The 20148-nt window shown below is 35.7% G+C and overlaps 1 protein-coding gene and 2 long non-coding RNA genes across 17 annotated transcripts; 1 reads left to right on the top strand and 2 right to left on the bottom strand.

Moving 5' to 3' along the window:
• On the bottom strand, window positions 77-1416 carry LOC110263469. The gene is made up of 2 exons (XR_002349164.1): window positions 1123-1416; window positions 77-498 (listed from the first exon to the last, which is right to left on the bottom strand). It is a non-coding gene; the product is annotated as an uncharacterized LOC110263469 (long non-coding RNA).
• LOC107604818 lies at window positions 1877-4216 on the top strand. Of its 4 annotated transcripts, none has more exons than XR_002349162.1 (5): window positions 1877-2134; window positions 2213-2300; window positions 2485-2659; window positions 2752-2963; window positions 3084-4216. It is a non-coding gene; the product is annotated as an uncharacterized LOC107604818 (long non-coding RNA). The 4 variants fall into 4 exon arrangements; XR_002349163.1 differs by having other exon boundaries at window positions 1885-2134; window positions 2763-2963; XR_001612402.2 differs by having other exon boundaries at window positions 1879-2134; window positions 2752-3249.
• LOC107604819 lies at window positions 9523-19288 on the bottom strand. Of its 12 annotated transcripts, none has more exons than XM_021104774.1 (12): window positions 18817-19288; window positions 16728-16788; window positions 14841-15634; window positions 13453-13689; window positions 13228-13368; window positions 12966-13007; window positions 12136-12606; window positions 11348-11503; window positions 10693-10790; window positions 10348-10440; window positions 10159-10260; window positions 9523-9694 (listed from the first exon to the last, which is right to left on the bottom strand). In XM_021104774.1, the coding sequence occupies exons 3-4, from the start codon at window positions 15454-15456 to the stop codon at window positions 13550-13552; spliced, it is 756 nt and encodes a 251-aa protein (XP_020960433.1). In that variant the 5' UTR covers window positions 15457-15634; window positions 16728-16788; window positions 18817-19288; the 3' UTR covers window positions 9523-9694; window positions 10159-10260; window positions 10348-10440; window positions 10693-10790; window positions 11348-11503; window positions 12136-12606; window positions 12966-13007; window positions 13228-13368; window positions 13453-13549. The 12 variants fall into 12 exon arrangements, with proteins under 12 accessions (XP_020960433.1, XP_020960432.1, XP_020960431.1 ...); XM_021104773.1 differs by lacking the exon at window positions 13228-13368 and having other exon boundaries at window positions 12136-12256; window positions 12519-12606; XM_016306513.2 differs by lacking the exon at window positions 13228-13368 and having other exon boundaries at window positions 9553-9694; window positions 12136-12256; window positions 12519-12606; window positions 13453-14183; window positions 18817-19277.

Genomic DNA, 20148 nt, shown 5'->3' with positions numbered 1-20148 from the left:
TTGGTCATTTCATAAGAAAATCACCATCTATAATAATGCAATTCCAATCACGGAATACTATTCAATAGGTCAATACTGTTCAAACAAAATGCAATGTACAATCTTATAATTGAGTAGCAAGACCTCTTCTACAATTAAGCTCAATCTAATCACCGAACCAAACCTTCTCAAAACATAACAATTATCAAAATTTATCACAATCTAAACTCAAGCTCAACTTAATTACTAACCAAACCTTCTCAAAACATAACAATTATCAAAATTTATCACAACTAAATTCATCTAACAAACAGCTCAAAACTCCAGGCCATCAACAAACACCAACTAACATAGGCAACAAAGATCAAAGATATCATCAAATTGAAAAATAAAATAAAACAAAATAACGTTCATAAGAGTTATGGATTTACGGTGAATCGAAGAGCTTCATCTAATATGTCTTCTCCATGAATCCTAAGATGTGAAGCTTCATATAAGCTTAAGAGTCCCTCAACATCTCTGGCAAATTTTTCATTGAAATTAATAGCATAAAACAGCAGGTTAATACTATCATCCATAACTGAAATTAATAAATCATTCACAAAATTAAAAACAGCAGCAGCACTGCCAGAAAATTAATAGCAGCACAAAATTAATACTACCAACAGCATTCAGCAACAAAAATTATCATTCAGCAACAAACAGCATTTGATTTGATTTCCATTTTAGCATTAAGCAACGAACATAACAAAACAGTAACAGGTAATCCCTAACAATTTATCAGTAACAGTAACAATTTATCCCTAACAAAACAGTAACAGCTTATCAGTAGCAATTTATCATCAATCAATAAGCCACTAACAGAGTTAATCAATCAAGAGCAGGCCAGAACAAGCCAGAGTAGTGAGCAAAGCCAATCAACTAAGAACAAGCACTAAGCACTGACAGAGCATCCAATCTCAAGCACAAAGTAAAAAAAGAAAACAGCAACGCATCACTTAATCAATAATCATCAAGCATTGAAAACAAAAACACTAGAAACGACTATCACTGACCATCGAAGAACAAGCACGGAGAGGGTCTGATTTCTGAACAGACAATAAAAAAAACACGAAGAACAAGCCACTAGCAGTGAGCATTGACCTTCGACGGACGACGGAGAGCTGTTGAGCGCGCGGACGACGGCAACCAGGCGATTCGTGAGAGCGAACAGGGGATGGAGAGATCGAAGTAGCGAGCGCCGATAGCACGAAGACAGAAGTTCTTGAGTGCAACGGAGGCGGCAGCAGCAGTTTCTCACTCCGACAGACGGCGACAAGATTGGTGGAGGCTAGGGTTTGCTTTCTTTGGTGGAGCTAGGGCATTTGCTGAAGGAAAGAGTTGGAGAAAGGAAGGGGGTGGGGCGACAAACGCGTGCAATTCCTTTTCTTTTCAATGAAGGAAGGAAACGGCGCCGTTTCTTATAAACCGGCCGGATTTCGATCCGATCTGATCGGCCGATTTTTGGTCGGTTCAGCGATTCGTATTCAGTTTTTAAATAACAATTTCTGTTAATAAACCGAACCGTTTAAGCTGCCGGTTCACGGTCGAACCAGTTCGACAGGCTGGTTCTCCGATTTTCAAAACATTGGTGCTTACACAGGGCACTCCATAACGTCTACTGGCCAGGATTTAAAAGAGTGCTTTTGTTTTTGGATAACTGATGTTGAAATAAAGCGACTTGTGTTTAGTGGGACTGGGCAAAAAAATTCAAATTTTGGATTTTAAACCTAATCCAAATCAAACCACTTTAAAAAAATAAATTTTTTTTTAAAAATCAAAACCAGATTGCATCAATTTTACGGTTTGGTTTTTTAATTCAAACCAATTAACCAACTTAAATCCAGACCAAATCCGAATTAGGATTGGAAAAACCCGAATTCAGTGAACCAGTTCACAGTTCACACTACCCACAAACGCGCTTCTCCTTCAACTGTGGGGTCGCGCTTCTCCTTCAACTGTGGCGTCTTCTCCTTCGGCGCTTCTCCTTCAGTCTTCTCCTTTCTCGTTCGCGGTTGTCATTCTTTGGTTTCACTGTCTCCGTCTTGCCGATTTGCCGTCACAGGTGTGGGCTTTCCATTCGCCTTTGCTCGTGCTTCTTGCCACTGGTTACAGCGTTAGTACCATTACCTCTGCTCGTTCTTCTTCTAGAGGAATTTTGGGTTGTCATGTCTGATTTTGCAATTGATTGCAGTGCAAATTTTGTTTTTCCACCCAGGAGCACAACAAAGTTCGTGAAACTGAACCAGAACAAGCAGTAGCCCCTGTTCTAGTTCTTTCAGGTTTTTGTCCATTTTCCTTTTTATTTTTATTAAGTTTGATTAATTTTGGTTAATTTGTTGATTTTGATTAATTAGCTTAGTTAGATTAGTTGCTGTTAGTTGATTATAGCCCCTGTTAGTTGGTTAATTAGTTGATTTTGGTTAATTAAGCCTGATTAACTGCTGCTTCGTCATTATTAATCAGGTTAATGATAGTCCAATTTCATGTCATGCTTCGTCATTATTAATCAGTTAATCAAGCTGATTAATAATCAACTAACAGGGGATTACTCAAGGTGTTAGAAGCTCCACACGCGCTGTTCGCTCGGCGGAGCAGAGGCTTCGCCGCTTGGCAACCATGTCTCCTCCTCCCTCTTCAGGTTACCTACCTTAAATCATGGCTGTATTAGATTGTTAGCAATTTTGCATTGTAGATGGTGGAAGAATTTTACTTGATGTTCACTGGATATAGTTTCCTTGCAGGCAATGGTGAGTCCCAAAGCAGAGGCTGACTCAGGTGGACCTGGGGTGGCCAGAGCGGCAAGAAACATGAGAGAGGGCGTTGTCAAGGGTCGTGCATGAAAATGTTCTTCACACTTGCAAGATTCTCAAAGTTTGCTCTTAGCTATATAGGTGGACGTAGATAATGTTAAGAATCATAGATAGAAGATGAACGTCATCATGGTGAGCAACCTAAGCTTGTAAGCTCTGTTTCTGTTTTTGTTTTTCTGTGTCAGTCTTTTTCTTTTGGATCTGAATCCCCCTTTTTTTTTTCCCCTAACTAGTTAGAGATTTACATTTCAGCTCTGGAATCTATAGTATAAAAAGAGCGACTTTGCAATCTCTTTTTTGGTGATATGTTGAAGTGCTATTTGATCATTGATGTGGTTGTGCACTTGTATTAGAACACAATAATACCAGTGAAGAAGCTTACAAGGAGAAATAACAAAATGAAAATCATTAAATTTAAATATCGGATTTGTGTTCTAAGAAAAGTGACACTGTATCTCAAATTCAAGGCCACTAGGATTTACATTGATTTTGGGGCATGAAAATAAACATCAAAGCTCAAACCCTGTTTCTAACCTTGAATAAGTGTATTTGATGAGTTCTTTTGTTTAGTACTGAGTATATACTCAGAAACTGTTGTATCCTGACATTTGGTCTCACTTTAATAATTCTATTAGAGTTTCTTTGTAATAATTAAAAAAAAAAACCCTTGAACCTGGAAGAGGCAGATTTTTTCTCTATATCAGGTACAACGGAAAACCAAACCCAAAATGTAGGACAAGGAAATTTGAGATATTACTTGATTAAAATCATGGACACATACATAGAATCAGCTAAGCCTAGAGAGTTTTCTATTATTTAAGAAGTGCCGTGGATTTGGCTTTCTCGTCCTAGACTTAAGGGTGGTCTTGGTGATCTCCTTAAGACTTGTGACGTTATGGGTGTCACTTTCCATCTTTTTCAAGAGAAGCTGCTTCTTCTTCTTCACTTTGAGTAGTTGTAGGGTCAAGACCAAGGCATCTGGAGAGGGTTTTCACAACTTGGTCCAAGAAATGGCATGGCATGTATGAATCCCAAGCAGATTCTCTCTCTCTCCGAACCTCAATACGGGTATCCATGTTCTCCTAATCTTTTTAGTTTCACTAGTTCACTGTGTTTCACAGCAAAGACAAACCTCCAACAAAAGTATATGTTGTTATTGACTAGTTTTCCTTTGGTTTTAGCCGTTTAAGGTCTCTTGAGGTGAGGTTCTGTAAACTTATCTGGAAACGAGCATGTAACAGACATGTGTACACACCACTCAGTGCATACCCTCATACCCATAATATTTATATATATACGTGTAACCATGTGCATATGCTAGGGGAGGCACGCACCCAAGTGTACTAGGAAATCCATGTATATGTTATCCAATATTTCACTTGGTAGTTAAAGTTTTTAAATTAAACCAGTAATATTAGATCAGTAAATATTATTTTGGGTTAGTACTTAATGAGCAATAATTTACACTCATTTATAGAAGTTTACACATAAAAAATACTTAGTTTGCACTTATATTATCAGAGTTTGTATATGTGTCAATTTAGTTTATATTCATATTTATCAGAATTTATATACATAAATTAATAAATTTATTTGTTGAAAATAATTTGGTATTTATGTTAGTTAAATCCTGGCCAAAATTACTAAAAACCATGTCTGAGTTTCTGTTTAATTAAAAATCTAACACGAGTTGGCGATGCCCTTTGATAACCATTTCATATTTTCATACCAGTGTTTGTGTAAAAATAACCTGTCTCTATCTCTATAGCACATATAATTAACTCTTCAGCATTCATAAGAGCTAAGTAATAGCCATTTAAAACACCTTCCAAGGAACCACAATCTTGCTTCATATATCACACCGCACTACTCTTCTTATGCTTTTCATATCTCAATTATAGGTGAGCATGTCGCCCCTTCCTGATGATTTGTTACCTGAAATCCTGTTGAGGTTGCCGGTGAAGTCCTTATTACGTTTCAAGTGTGTGTCTAAGTCATGGCTCTCTCTTAACTATAGTATATCCGATCCCCACTCTGAAAAAAAGCATTTTGAACTAGAAGCCGCATGCACCCATAGAGTTATGGTCATAGCACCAGAAGCTCTTCACGCCCTATCCATTGACTCAGATCCATCGCTTCACGATGATTCTGCCAGTGTCAAAATGGAAATGGATTTTCTCCACCGTGAATTGGAACCTTGGTTTGATCCTGCAGAGGGTTCTTCTATTTAAGAGAAATGTTCCTGTTGAAAATCTTTGTTTGTGGAACCCATCGAATGGTGTCCACAAAAAACTAGCACTTTTTTCCTCATCTGATTTCTATGATTTTGGACACGACCCCTCAACGGGTGATTATCTGGTAGTTTGACAAACAGAAACTTTTCGCTGATAACCAAATTGGGTTTTTCTCTCTGAGAGCAAATTCTTGGAAAATAGTAAGCACCCCTTTCCTTATCAGAAATGTCACCTCTACATTCCTAAAGCTGGGACGCTGTTCAATGAAGCTATTCATTGGTTGGCTTATAACTACAATGCTAAGATAAATGTTATCGTTGCCTACTTGCCTTTGACTTAAAGGAGAGAACTTTCTCAGAGATACCTCTACCACGTTTGTTAGATGGTTGTAGTTTATACATGCGCTTCTATGATATGTGGGATATGGGTGATGCAAGAATATCAAGTGCGCTCTGTCTTGGTCTCTTGGATTAAGTATTTCTCCTTTTTAAGTTACCCAATTCTTCTGTCTAAAGTTAGGCCTGTCACTTGCATCCTGTTAGCAATTTTCCCTCCAAATTCTCCGCAGAAAAGATTTTTAATATTTTTGGAACATCTGGCGTGACAACATCGGTGAAATGTGATGCCATGAGATAGTTGGTGGTAGAACGTGGCTTGTATCGAACTCGGTTTGGGATGGGTGATGATAATGATTTGGTTAGATACCTAAAAGAAAAGGGGAGTTCTACAATGCTGAAGCCTTCTACCTTCAGTAGGTGCTGAGGACAGATGTGCAGGGTGCAGGGTGCAGGGATGACACGCACGCGGTGAGTGAGAAAGCAAGGGGATAATGAGTCTCTGCTTTGCAGCAGTTTATGGGTCTCACAAAAGCAGCATTTGTCGGTTGCTTACACATCTATTTATAATTATAATGTTGGTTTAATCCTTCCAGTAACTAAAGTGAGTAGTGTTTTTGTAAGTATGTAGGAATTTATTGCAAAAATTATGATGGGTTATTTCAGAAACGGGTAACATAGAGTTAGAAGACTAATGTGTTTGGGCTTAGCCAAAAAACTTAGTTTTATTGAAAGGCTATTTGTAGTACGTAACTTAGGAGTGGATTGCATGACAAGAAAAAAAAGACTGGATTGGGTTAACCAAAATAAAGGAAATGGATTTACCCTTATCATGTTAGAAAATTTTTTGTTTTCCTAAGAAGCATTAAATGAAGATGTCATTAAAAAAAAGAGCCTATAAAAATGTATAATTTAATAATTAAAGTTGTGACAACATTTTTTGATAAGACGAAAGATAGTGATAATATAATTTTTTGACAACATAGTTTTTTCGAATCTTAAATTATTGGTTTTTTATTTTTATTCCATAAATAATCAGACTATTATTTCAGTTATCAAACGTGAATTATGTTATCACTATCTTTCATTTTGACAAGAAAATGTCTCTAATTATTAACTTACATGTTTTTTAAGTCGTTTTTCTAATGACATATTCACTTAAAGCTTCTCATGAAAACAAAACGGTTAGCGCACTTTTTTTGACACGGAAACATAGTTTTACCGCAAAGGTGGTTTGGCAAGAACGACTTAGGAGACATGTTGTCGAAGCTGAGCATGGAGGCCACCATGTTGATAGCCTGTTGAAGGAAATATGGTTACCCAATAGTAATACAAAGGCTTTCCACACACCAACATATAACAAGAACGTATATTAACTACTACTTACGTCGTCAACAACTTGGTGTCCCGGTCGTAGGCTCCACAGTGCACGCCGATCACCCGTTGCGTGCTCATCCGCAACTAGAATCTCCCTACCAAAAGAACGGTAAACAATCATGATCACGCTCCAATAACTGAAAACCACTCAAGTGTATTGTTGCGACAACTCATATTCACCAAGCCAAGCCGAATACATACGTACCGTTCATCCGGATTCTTCGAGAAAATGTAATCGGTCACAGCAAACTTTGATCCCTGAAAATGCATTCCCTCTGGTGGCCGAAATGCCAATTCGAGACACTACCCAAGCAAAGCAACACAAACTCCATCTAAGTTAACTCCATTTGGACTAACACAAGGGAACTTCACAAAGGAAAGAAATATTACTAAACACCCAAACAGTAAACTCATTAGTCATTACCTACGGCATCTCAGATACAACATGGAAGGCAGGGTGTGTGTGATATGTGAACGGCGACTCATGCTCAGTTTGCCGGACGTCACTACCTTTTGTTGACGCAGAATCTTGATTTTCGAATGTTAACTTGCACTACACCAACAGTAAACGATGAAACAACTAAATTCATACTTTTGTAAGTAAATTGCCAAAACAAAATAACTTCACTTACTTTCAACTTAGCAGACGCAGTGGCGTCATCATTTCTGTTCTTGTGTCTTTCTCTGGCGGGTCGTGTCCCTTCTACACTACAAGATTTTTGTTTATTTGTGGAAGTTTTTTCTCCTATTTGTGAAGGTTTATAACCCCCACCAAATGAATTTTGGGAGTTTTTAAAACTACTAAAATTTGAAGTGCCACGAAGTCTTTTGTGAAGGTTTCTAAAAACCCCCACGATCTATTCTGTGGAGGGCTTTGTGTATGTTTAATGGGATTTTTAAAAACCTCCACGATCTATTTAGTGGGGAGTTTTGTGTGTGTTTAGTGAGAGTTTTATATTGGATGTGGCAGTTTTAAATCACTTTTGTGACAGTTTAAAACCCCTACAAATTGATTTTCTAATTTAGCAAAAATAAACTACTTTGTGATATTTTCAAACCTTCACAAACCCTGTAATTGTTTATTTATTTTTAAGAGGTAACTACCAAATCGGTACTCGGAAGATTCTGGCGCTGACAAAATGGTATCTGACTTTTGTTATTGACAAAATAGTCCCTAAAAGATTTTAAAATTTGACAAGCGTGTCTCCGAGCTCGCCGGAGCAAATCTCCGGCAAGCACAATGCTGACATGGCCACCGTATTTTGGTGACCTGGCAAATCACCCCTGAAACCCTAATCCCTCCCTCCCATCGCAGCCCCCCTTTCCTCTTCCTCCCCATCGCAGCCCCCAATACACACTCCCCCTTCCCTTTCCCTCACATCGCAGCCCCCTTCCCTCTCCCTCCCTCTCATATCATCTCATCTCATCTCATTTCTGCAACGAAGAAGAACAAAAATCTGATACCTCAAAATCTCATCCCTTCACAGCAATCACAAACCAAAACGAGAATTTGAGAAGAAGAAGAAGAAGAAAGAATAATGAATCTAGCACCAGAGACGTTCTACCTCATAATCCTAACCCTAATTTTTTCTCTCTCATTCGCAATCCTCGCACACTCACTCTTCACACACCCATTCCTTACTCAGTTTCAGAACCCTTATCAGGACTCTTCCCAGGCTAACCATGAATGGACTCTTCTCCTCACAATCCAGTTCTGCTACCTTCTCTTCCTCTTCGCCTTCTCTCTCCTCTCCACCACCGCCGTCGTCTTCACCGTTGCTTCCCTCTACACCAATAAAGTTGTCTCCTTTTCCTCCACCGTCTTCGCAATCTCCAAAGTCTTCAAGCGTTTGTTCATCACTTACCTTTGGGTCACGCTTTTGATGTTCATCTATAATTTTATCATCGTGATTTCCTTGGTTTTGCTTATTAAAGCAATTGATATCCTTCTCTTCCTCTGCTGTTTTTTGCGGTTATTGTGGGTGTGTTAGTCATTGTAAATCTGGATGTATGATCAAAGGAAAAGAAATTTGGGGGGTTTGTAACTGAATTTTTTTCTTCTTTTTGAATTGTGATATTGTATTCTGTTGTGCGTGTTTGTGTTTCTATCTGTGCCTTTATATAATCTGCGATGAGAGAGAGAGAGAAGGGGGCTGCGATGGGAGGGAAAGGGAAGGGAGAGTGTGCGTTAGGGGGCTGCGATGGGGAGGAAGAGGAAAGGGGGTTGCGATGGGAGGGAGGGGGAGAGGTTTGCGTTGGGTAGGGGGTGTGCGGCGATGGGGAGCGAGATGGAGGGGGAGTCTGCGTTGGAGAAGGAGGAATTAGGGTTTGGGAGGTGGTTTGCCAGGTCACCAAAATACGGTGGCCATGTCAGCATTGTGCTTGCCGGAGATTTGCTCCGGCGAGGTCGGAGACACGCTTGTCAAATTTTAAAATCTTTTAGGGACTATTTTGTCAATAACAAAAGTCAGGTACCATTTTGTCAGCGCCAGAATCTTCCGGGTACCGATTTGGTAGTTACCTCTATTTTTAATTTCAAAACATTCATTAATCTCATCTCATTTACATTCTCTCCAATTAGAAATTTATTTTTTAATATCAAAATTTAAAAATTAAATCTTTTATAACACAATTCCTCGATATAAGACATAACTCTATATAAAAAAAATTCTCAATATCAATAATTCCAAATATAATTGCATTTGGTATTGTTCCACATAACTATTACTGGTTTTCTTTAAAAAGTAAAATAAAACAACAACTTCCATATTTCAATATCATCTATTACATAAAAGTCTGAAATATTTGTCCTCGGGTGTCTGTTGCTATTACCAACTGATCTCCTAGCATCAAAGAGAGTAGTAGCTCGCTTTCAATATTGTGCATTTGACTGTGTCATATTCAGCTCAATTTGTTCCTATTTAAAAATAGTAAAACCAGAAACTATTCAATTTATCTATCTATCTAAAACAAATGTGTAGACAGAAATTCAAGTACCTTAAGGCAGTTCCATTCCACGCCCCATAATATTTAATTTTCTATTTTGCACTGTCAATGAACTAATTTTCTTTTTCACTCACTTTCAGCATTCAGTGGTACTAAAGCTATTGGGAAAAGGGTAAATATTTGCATCATTACCTTCTTTTTTTTTTTTTCTAATTGATATGAGATATGAGACCCTAGCCTAATCTATTTTAGCACCACCTAATTGATATGAGATATGAGACCCTGGCCTAAATCTATTTTGCCTCATTACCTTCATTACATAATTGATGTTTACTATGTATATTATGTCACAGAATCTAAAGCATTTATCTAATTTACACATAATCACAAACAAATAAAATAAGATAAAATAGCAAAGGTTTACAAAATACTTACCACTATAGTTAATGCCTCGTTATTTATAAAAGACCCATCCTTTCTCTTATGTGTTTCAATGTACATCATTCTTCTACTAGGCTTCTTTCCTGTTTCCAGGTACTAAAAAGGAAGGAATAAAGGGTTAAACAATTAACATATATAATGCAAGTAAAATCACACATGTACCAAGTGTCTGTATATATATACCATCTCATGTCGCCTCCGAGAGTTGGATTTAGATCCACAAGTGTGAGGAATGGTTTGCTTGCTTCGATTTTCCTTATTTTTCATGCAAAGCTCCTAAAAATAAATATAATAACTTCAATTAAGACCAAGAAATTTTCTAGACCAACTATATATTCATCTGAGTTTCGTGACTTAGCAATCCAAGATTTATCCATTGTTGCTAATTAAACTTCAAGTAGGGAAAACAATTACTAGACATGTGTACTACTAAAAAAATATATATGGGACTTCTAACATAATAAAATACAAAGCTATAATAGACTTCTAACATATTTAAAACAAAATAGGATATAATTATTATCTTACCTCAACAAATGCTTGTTCAAAAGCAATAGCAAAAAACTGGTGAAAGAAAAATCAATACCTACTTCAATCCCAGAAACAGAAGAAACCCAACCAAATGCCTAATAAAACAGAAATTAAATCCATGAGTGAGTTTAATTTGTAAAATAAAAATAAAGAAATGAAAGAGAATAATTAATAAAGAGGGGAAATAGCAGAACATAATAATTTTGTGTAGATACAAAAATACCTATAAATATTTGATAACATATGCAAATGCAGAACATAAATAAATAGAAATATGACGAGACTGTATAAATATTTGATAACACATGCAAATGCAAATGTAGATTATTCTTTACTGATTTCCATATATGCTAATTAAAGTAAATACAAATCCAAAATCCTGTCCATACCTGATTTAGAAGCTAAATAAAATACCATGCATTGGTGGATTGCATTCACATACATGTATATATTTTACGTTAGCAGATCATTCAATTCTCGTCAATTTTCTACTATTTGTTTCTAATTATTGTGTATATATATTTTTATATACAAAATAAGGTTTTATGCATAGAAATAGTCAAAAAGTATTTATAAATGACACATTAAGTATTTTCTAAAGTAGTCTCAACCTGAAATGGTGCATAAGAGGCAAGAAGTTAGAATCACATACTTTTGGTTTACAATTGACATAGAGAAGCATGATTTCCCGGACACAGGTGAAAATCTACGTGAGAAGATCTTTGTGTAAAATTGAGTGGGAATTCACATTTTCTCCAGCTGAAGACATGAACCAAACAGGCACTTCATGTTTTGAGTATACAAGTAACTGTTACAAAAGAATAGACCACAATCGCCACATCATTATAACTAAAAAAAGAATGACTCATGTTACCATAAGAAGTATTTATACTATGCTAGTGTGAATAAAAAATTGTCTGGCCCAACTAAAACGTCTGCGAATCCCATCATTAGTAACAACCTCAGCAGCTAGCCAATGCATTTTAAGTAGTTGTACTACTGAAGTGTTAACCAATGTTATCATGCATTTTGAAATGTCCAGATATTTTTATCCAACTGAAGAGAAAAAAAAAGTATGTGAATGAGTAGTATTAATCTGTTGAAAATATTAGGCCTCTTTATATTATCCTGAATTTTAAAATCACAAAAAATGTTACTATTGATGATTGGTGATGACAGTACACATGCATGTATGTAAAGCTGGCAGAGAATAACCAGCTCCATATGCTTTATGAAAATAGTTATATGAAGTTAAATAAGAGGGTTATCAGCTTAGCAGTTATCATATATCATTAGTGAAGTAGACGCCAAAAGAAGAATTAAAATCAGGAGTTGACCACAAATCCATTGAACAACGGGTAATACATTATGGAAGCATAACAATGAATCGAAATTAAGATTGAAAAGGAGCATTAAAAAGGGTAATAGTGATAACAATACCTCTGATAACAATTCCAACTTCAGTACAAAGCTCTGCCTCTGCTATTATTATTAGCGGCTGTCTTCCCATATGAAATCTGCTCCAATATAGCCACTAAAGCTCATAGGGGAGGTATCACAGCTATAAATCATCCCACACCAATCAGTACCCCTTAAATGCTAGTTAGAAACTGAATGAGTAACAATTGAATGATAAAATAATTTCTCTGCTGGGTGATAATTGAGCAATATTAGCATATGGTAAATATAAGGGGAACCAACAATATTTATAAATAAAGAATATGACAAAATCACAGGATTACAGGAATTGAATGGTAAACTAAATGCAGATATGCTGTTCACACAAGTGACAAATCTATCAATCACGAACTTATAAAACATACTAGTAAGTGCTTGGCGATATGCCTAAACAACTGCTCTTGCCAAGATGCTCCCTCCCATCACAATCAAGTTTGCAACAATCTTTGTTGTCTGCATAAACAGCTCAGGTAACGTTAAAACCCTAAGGCGAGAAGCCGAAAACAATGCATACAGAAAAATTGAATTTTAACATAATTATTGTTAAAATAAGAATTTCATAATTATTGTCAAAGGGAACAGCTAGGACCCTGTGAAGAGAGTCAATTACTCAACTAACTGATATCATTATCATAGCCAGAGCGGCATACCCCAAGTAAACTTAAAAAGAGCATTGCTAAACTGCTAATAGTCATTAAATCATGACAACTGAAGATTTATATATTCATAAATGGTTCCATTTTTCTTTTTCCATTCATGTTTATCAAGTTTACTGAAACAAAAAAATAATAAATATGAGATATTGAACATACTAGTCAAACAATTCCAATTCTTACTCCTCCAACAACTTCCACCTGAAAAATTAATTAAAAAGAAAGAAAAAAATTAAAGAAAGAGTAGCAAAAACTATTTATGTACACACTTCACAGTAAATCAATCAATTTTTCATCCTCCAATTACTGGAAAAGAAAAACGAAGAAGAATAGAAAAAAATACTAGATTCGAATACATCACATTTGCAGATTCCATTGTCATTTTTAGTTACAAAACAACATTACAAATAGCATAGCATACTAGGGGTAACTAGCGAAGCTTTATTAGGAAAAGAACCAAGAAGTAGAGAATTCATGTGCGGAATGCGAGTTAGTGAATGAATGAATTGAAGAGTGTTTAGATTTTTGAGTGCGTGGAGTGAGAGGCACAGAGAGCTAGCTACTTCATGAAAGAGTCAGAGAAAAAATTTATTGTTAACAAAGAAGAAATATCAGCAAATTAATAGGGAAGAAAAAGAAAAAGTACCAGCGGCAGTTCAAAGAAGAAATTGGAGTGAGAGAAAGCGGCGTTGAAGAAGAAGCTCGGGAGTGAACAGATTTGAAAATGCGTTGTACCACTTCAACTACGGCGGCATCGACGTCAAAAACTGTGGCGACAACGGCGGCGGAAACTGCGGTGGCAACAGTGACAGCAACGACAGTATAGAGAGACAGATCTGAAAACATGTTGATAAGATAGGTGGCTCGATCCAGAAGCTCTCTACTGCAACGGACACGGAAGTGGTAATGGCGCCGGCGGACAATGTACAAGTATATGCAGCAGTGGGCAGGTGCTAAACCAAAGTTACTTACAAGCACAAATATATAAGTATACAATTCCAAAATTATGGACAATGTATTTTAGAAAAGAAAGAGAAGCCTCTTGTACCAGCAACATTGAATTGATTTATAGTCTCACTTTTCATCCAAAAATTTAAAGGTAACAATCATAAAGCCAAAAACCATAAAAAAGAAAGTCCAACTAAATTGTCTACTGCTATGAATCTCTACTCTAGTTTTTAAGCTCCTGGGCAATTAGAACAGCCAAATAAAAGCCAGGTTCATCTACAAATTCAGCCAAATCAAAAGAATGAGCATCTGCAACAATTTGTAAACTTGTCCTATCAGGTAGGTCTGAAACTACAACTTCCGGATACTGCTTTCGTTGCTGTTCTAACACTAGTCTCCCTTGCGGATGACTGATAATCACCCGTCCACCTACAGGTCAGATGCAAAATTACAGAAAGAATAAGTATCCAGAGCTCTGACCTAAGTTTCAAAAGAGGGAACAACAATTGAGCTAAAATATATGTGCAATAAGAAAATCTATCAAGTTTGCTACTATGTTTGGTGCACTGTTCTAATACACTTGAAAATTTTAGCTTCTATACCAAAGTGTAGTACCTAAGGAGTATTAGAAATTTGACATTTTTAATCTATCCTCTTATTCAAACTTCAGTTCAAGCAAATTAAGAGCTAGGCTTTGGTAATAGGTGTAGAAATCTTGGAATGCAAATAGCATTCTCTCCAGAGCAATTTCGTTTAATGGGGCAAAAATTATTAAAAGCTTGATGAAAGACAAGATGTGTGAAGAAGTGTAGATGTTACAATTAAAATTGCAAACCGTTTTAATTTCTACCTCATAATACATCATTAATAACCAAACTATATCCACACTATCATCCTTCTTTTAACCAATTTTGACACTATCAAACTTTTCGTCATCCAGATAAATGGATTCTTTTGAATGAATTTTAAGAAATGTGTGTAAAACATGGTGCATAAAAATCAAGTCCATTTTCAAATACACAATTTGCAGAGAAATGCAAAGTAACAAGGAAAAGAACAAACTTCAATCACAAGAGAAAAACTTACCAGGTGAACATTTCTTAGCCAAAGACCCCAAAATCTCATCAAGTTTGAAGGGCAAAGCAGGAAGAAAATAGAGAAAAACAACATCAAGAGGAGCCCATTTCTCTGGAACATACACAATCTCTCCTTGCCAACACTTAACCTTATCATATTTCTCTTTAATAAGAGCCAATATCAGAAGTGAATCGTGCACCACAAAAAGAGACTTACACAAACCCACCAATGTATCCACAAACTCTTCAGACCCAGTTAAGACTAAGACCCTTGAACCCTCTTCAACATTCCCAGCAGATACAATTCGTTCAATGCTTCTCTTGAATTCTACATTAGAATTTGACTCAACAGAATCAAGTATAGACCAGTCCTTTTCAACAACTTCTTCAATGTAAACAACGGATGCAGAACCCTCAGGGATTGAAACTTGGGCATCTGTGTCTGACTCAGTGGCTTGCAGCAAAGTCGAAATAGGCTTAATGGGTTTTGATTTTAGGGAATTTGATGAAAATTTGAAAGCACTGCCACAGAGATAAACATGTTGGTGCTTCAATTGAAGGTTTTGGTGGAATTTGCATAGTGGTGGGGTTATGGGGTGGAAGGAACCTACAGAAACAGAATTCATGGGAAGAAAGAACTGATTTTTACAGGTGGGTTTGCTCTTAAAACCGGATCCTGATGCTTAAATCAGTGTCTTGGAAGTAGAGAATAGAGGTTAGAGCTTGGGTTTGGATATTGAGGACTTGCCGAAAGAGGTTTTACTCAGAGAAGACATCCAGACAGGATATAATTCCTGGGAGATGCTGCAATTTTCATTTATTTAAGAAAAATATCAGATCATTAACAATTTTTTTATATTTATCTTCCATTTAAATTGATATGATAAATTTTTTATTTTACTTAAAGTATTGTCTCTAGCCTTTTTAATCAAATTACAGAAAATTATAAATAATTCTCAAGAAAAATTTTACATTCGATATTTTGGTTCTAACAAAATTGTAGAAAATTAACTTATCTTATAATAATTTTTTATTTAAGTTATTTTGTAATAAAATTTATTTAAAATTTATTTACTCTATATACATATTAAATTTTTTTTTACTTAAAACAGTAAAAAAATTAATCTGTCTCTGATTTAAAATTTATTGAAGACCAATTTAAATTACTCATTTAATAAAAATTTATAATTTGGTCTTGGATAATTTAAAATTTTTATATCAAGTATTGAAGACCAAACAGGTTTACAGGAGCAAAGACAAGGTAATACTTAAAGACTACCATAAGGTGGTTTGCTATTATAGATAAAATCATGATTCAGATTAACTTCTTCTTTCTGGCTGAAAGTTTTATATCAGAACTTCAAATTATATTATTATGAGTCTTTCTTAAAAGGTTATGATGGCAAAAAATATGTTTATTTGCTTCAACAGGAGACCAAAACTAGTAAATTCACGTGTAAAATTTTAACATCATACCTGACACAACCAATCAACATTCAATTCATATTAGCTTGTTCATAGCTTATCAATTGAAAGGTGGGTTCATAAGAAATAGAATAAGTAAAAGCCAAAAGGTTACTGTTGAGCATAATTAAATGTAAACAAGCTAATTGGCTCTAAGGTTATATGGAGACAAAAATGATCAATTTATCATTTGTGTAGTGGTCTCAGTGCCAATTATCATCTTCCCACTTCTTATCTATTTCGTGCTCCATTAAATAAACCAAAATTCTCTCACAACTTGTTTAGACCAAAGAACAGTAAGTACCTGTATAGAAGCTTTGGATGCTCGATTCATTAGTGGAATTATACAATTTAGTTTTCTAGCAATTAAATTTATATTAAAATATAAAATATGCAGTTGATAAGACTTATTTAGACAGGAATAGATTAGAACCTAAAAAACTTGGTACATGGCTTCGATTTGCTTCCTACACCAGTTGATAAGGAGTCCAATTCTGTTGCAAAACATTATTACTTCTTCTCAGTTAACATACTCTTGCTTATTAATTTAGTACACTTTGTTCTAAAGCTGTTAAGAACTTAAGGAAGAAGAATATCATATTTACTTGAGTAATAAGATTTTAGAGATTTTAGAAAGTTTACCTGTATACACTTTCAGTTAATTAATTAACATAGCAAGCTTTTAATTTAAAGAATAAAAATTGCTTTTGAGTTGTAATATGTTTAGAAATTTTTTATGTTCACACTTGGATGTTTTGAGTTCATTATGAAACATTTTAAAGAAAGCAATGGGGGCAACCACATAAAACATATGTAGGTATATTTGTGTCTGTGAGCATGGGAGAAGAAAACTCCTCCTCATTAAGCTCCACAGCAGACTGAATCTATAGTTGTTCTCTCTCACACACATACGTACATAAAAGTTTCATAACAGTGTGGATAAGCTTAATTTTTAACTCATTATTATTACATTTTATAGGCACAAAGGAAGAAGTTTGCACATAAGTAAGAGGAACCCATAAGAACTAGAATGCTAAAAAACAAATTTTTCTTGAGTCCTCCGTTAACGAGTTCTGAATCAGAAGGCCGAACAGGGGAAACCCTAGAAAGAATAAGGATTTAATTTTCAAGTAGAGGGATCCAAGTGGGAAGTAGAAGAACAAGGAGAGAATGGCAATTGCGGAGGGTGGTGTAAAAACTAAAAACCCTAACCCTAACCCTAGCCGTCACCCTTAAAGAAGGGGGGGGGGGTGTTTGGAGGACGGAGGAACACATAGAATTTGAGAAAGGGTAGCTTCAAAAAAGAGAGCGATAGAAGGGCAACGCTGAGATTATAAAATCTTTCTTTTCCATAGTTTTTTTCTCAGATTTTTATTGATTTACTACAGGAGTGACGTTATAAGCATAGTTATCATAACCAAATCGGCAATCAATCCGGTCATATGACCGGGTCAGCGGGTCACTGGTTCAACCGGTGGGTCACAGATTCACCCGGTTGACCCGGTCATAATTTAAAAAAAAATAAAATTATATGAATGAAATTAAAATTACGTATTAAAACTTAAAATGCAAGTCTTTACAAACATAATAATCAAATATTAATTTTTAGACATAACTAATGATGCAAAAAGAGATAATAAACTAGTTTCTAGTACAAAATACTTTCTCCATTTAAATAAACAAGAGCAAGCAAAAGATAACACAAGCAATAAATCAAGTCCAAGTGATCTTAAAATCGACATCTATATCTTCATGGGATAAATTTGGAACTTGATCAACATTTTCCTCATTTTGATTTGCATCTATATCTTCCATAAGAATCACTGCATTATGCGGAACATCAGAAACAGAGAAAGAAGAGTTTGAAGAGAGAGGTACAAGAAACTAGTGAATTGAATTAACTTCATCTTATTCTTCCATCAATGAATCAATTTTACACACCTCTTAGAGGGATGCAAGAGCTTCATTTATAACAGAGTTGGAAAAGAGAGAAAGATCAGAGATCAGAATAACAAATCCTAACTAACTGTAGCAAACTGATTTTGTTATTGACCAACTCTCTTATCTCTTATCCCTTAACATACGGCAACAAAAGATTTAGCATTCTTTTAATCAACACAACAAGGTTCAGTAACAAATTCAACTCAACTCAGTTATCCAGCAACAAATTCTACTTCCAGCAACAACCACATTTATGATATGTTTAGCTTCAAATTCAACTTACAGCTGACAACAAATTCTACCTCTAGAGTTCTAGTAACAAATTCAGCTATGATAACTATGATAACTTTCTGGCAGCAACAAAAACTTAAACTATGATAACTTTCAGGCAGCAACAAAAAAAAACAAGAAAATTGAAACAGAAAGAACAGGGGGAACTCACCAACAAATTCAAGGTTCATGATAATCAGTAACAAATTTCAGCAACACATTTCATTTTCAGCAACAAATTATTTTGGCAACAAAATCAAAGAGCAGTGATGCAGCAACAAAATTGAAACAGAAAGCACAGGGGGACTCACCAAATCGGGTTGCACGAAGGAAGTTGACGGCTAAGGAGAAGCTGATGGCGAGGGAGAAGCTGACGGCAAGGCTCGAAGTAAGAAGACGATAACGAATACCAGTCCACCGGGATCTGTTGCCTCTGCTACCGGCGACGAAGAGCGCAGGGAAGGGAGAGATCGAGACCAGGTGCGAGTCAGAGACCGTGAGAAGCAAGAAGACGATGACCACCACCACCACTCGAGGTGAGGGGACGAGGTGAGGCCGTGAGAGACTGAGAATGACGACTGTCGAGGTGAAGGGAGAGACGAGAGAATCACGAGGTGAGGGTGAGTGCCAACTGCCGAGCTAGAGACGGAGAGAGCACAGAGACTGGCTGGGTTAGGGAGGTTTCCACTCAAACTCTCAGAGTCAGTCTCAGGTTTGGCATTTGGGCACTAGGGTTTCATCGAAAGGGAAAGGGGAGGGGGGAGGGGGCGGCTGAAACGATGCCGTTTCAGGTATTTGGGAAAATATAAACGACTCACATCGGGTTAAATTAACCGGCTGAGCCACCGAATTTTATAAAATCCCGGAGGGTCAAACCGAGATCGATCGAATCCATTGTACAACCGGTTTAATAAATGATTCGGTCCGATCAAATAACCGAATTTTCAGTTAGCTGACGAGTCGAACCAGATCTGATATGGTTATAAGTGAATACATCACAAAATAATTAACATGGCATGATATCTAATAATTGATTTTCTTCCCCTCAAATTTGGTAATGTAGATTATTTTAAGTTTTTAACGTAGTTTTGTTAAAACCATTGCGAGTTAACAAATGAAGTAAGCACAGTAATAAGGTTTACTTACATTCGTTTAGAAAAGATCAATTAGAAAGAATCATATTGCTTAGCATATTTTATATTAGGTAAACAATAACCTTAAAAGGCACTTATTTATTATTATACCATATATTCATGTGTTTTAAATTTTTTATATTTTTTTCCTTATAATTTAAGATGTTAAACTATCACTTTGTTTCCAGAAAATTATTTGTACAGTTTTGAATTATTAATTTATTATGGTCAAAAAAATTTCTAATTTTATAAGGTGTCAAATACCAATTAGCATGAGGATTGGATTCTCATTATTTCACGGCTCACGTGCTCCAGTTCATTTAGGTGAGTGATCACGTGAGTGAAAATCTAATAAATGATGTCAACATTTATTTATCACATTTTTTTATTTAATTTTAATATACAATGACGGTAAAATAATATATTACACAAACAACTAATTGTATAGCTAATTTTTAGATTCATTAATTAAAAATTTATATAAACATATAAATTTAATTAGATTAATAT

Source organism: Arachis ipaensis, chromosome B06 (genome assembly GCF_000816755.2).
Source record: "Arachis ipaensis cultivar K30076 chromosome B06, Araip1.1, whole genome shotgun sequence".
NCBI classification, from domain to species: Eukaryota; Viridiplantae; Streptophyta; class Magnoliopsida; order Fabales; family Fabaceae; genus Arachis; species Arachis ipaensis.
This window is presented reverse-complemented; position numbering and strand designations above follow the sequence as displayed.

Excerpts from the sequence above, each read along its gene's own strand:
- LOC107604819 (XM_016306512.2), bottom strand. The coding sequence starts at position 15,456 with ATGAATTCTGTTTCTGTAGGTTCCTTCCACCCCATAACCCCACCACTA. Across the intron at positions 14,184-14,840 it reads GGCTAAGAAATGTTCACCTG|GTGGACGGGTGATTATCAGT; the intron begins GTAAGTTTTTCT and ends TCTGACCTGTAG.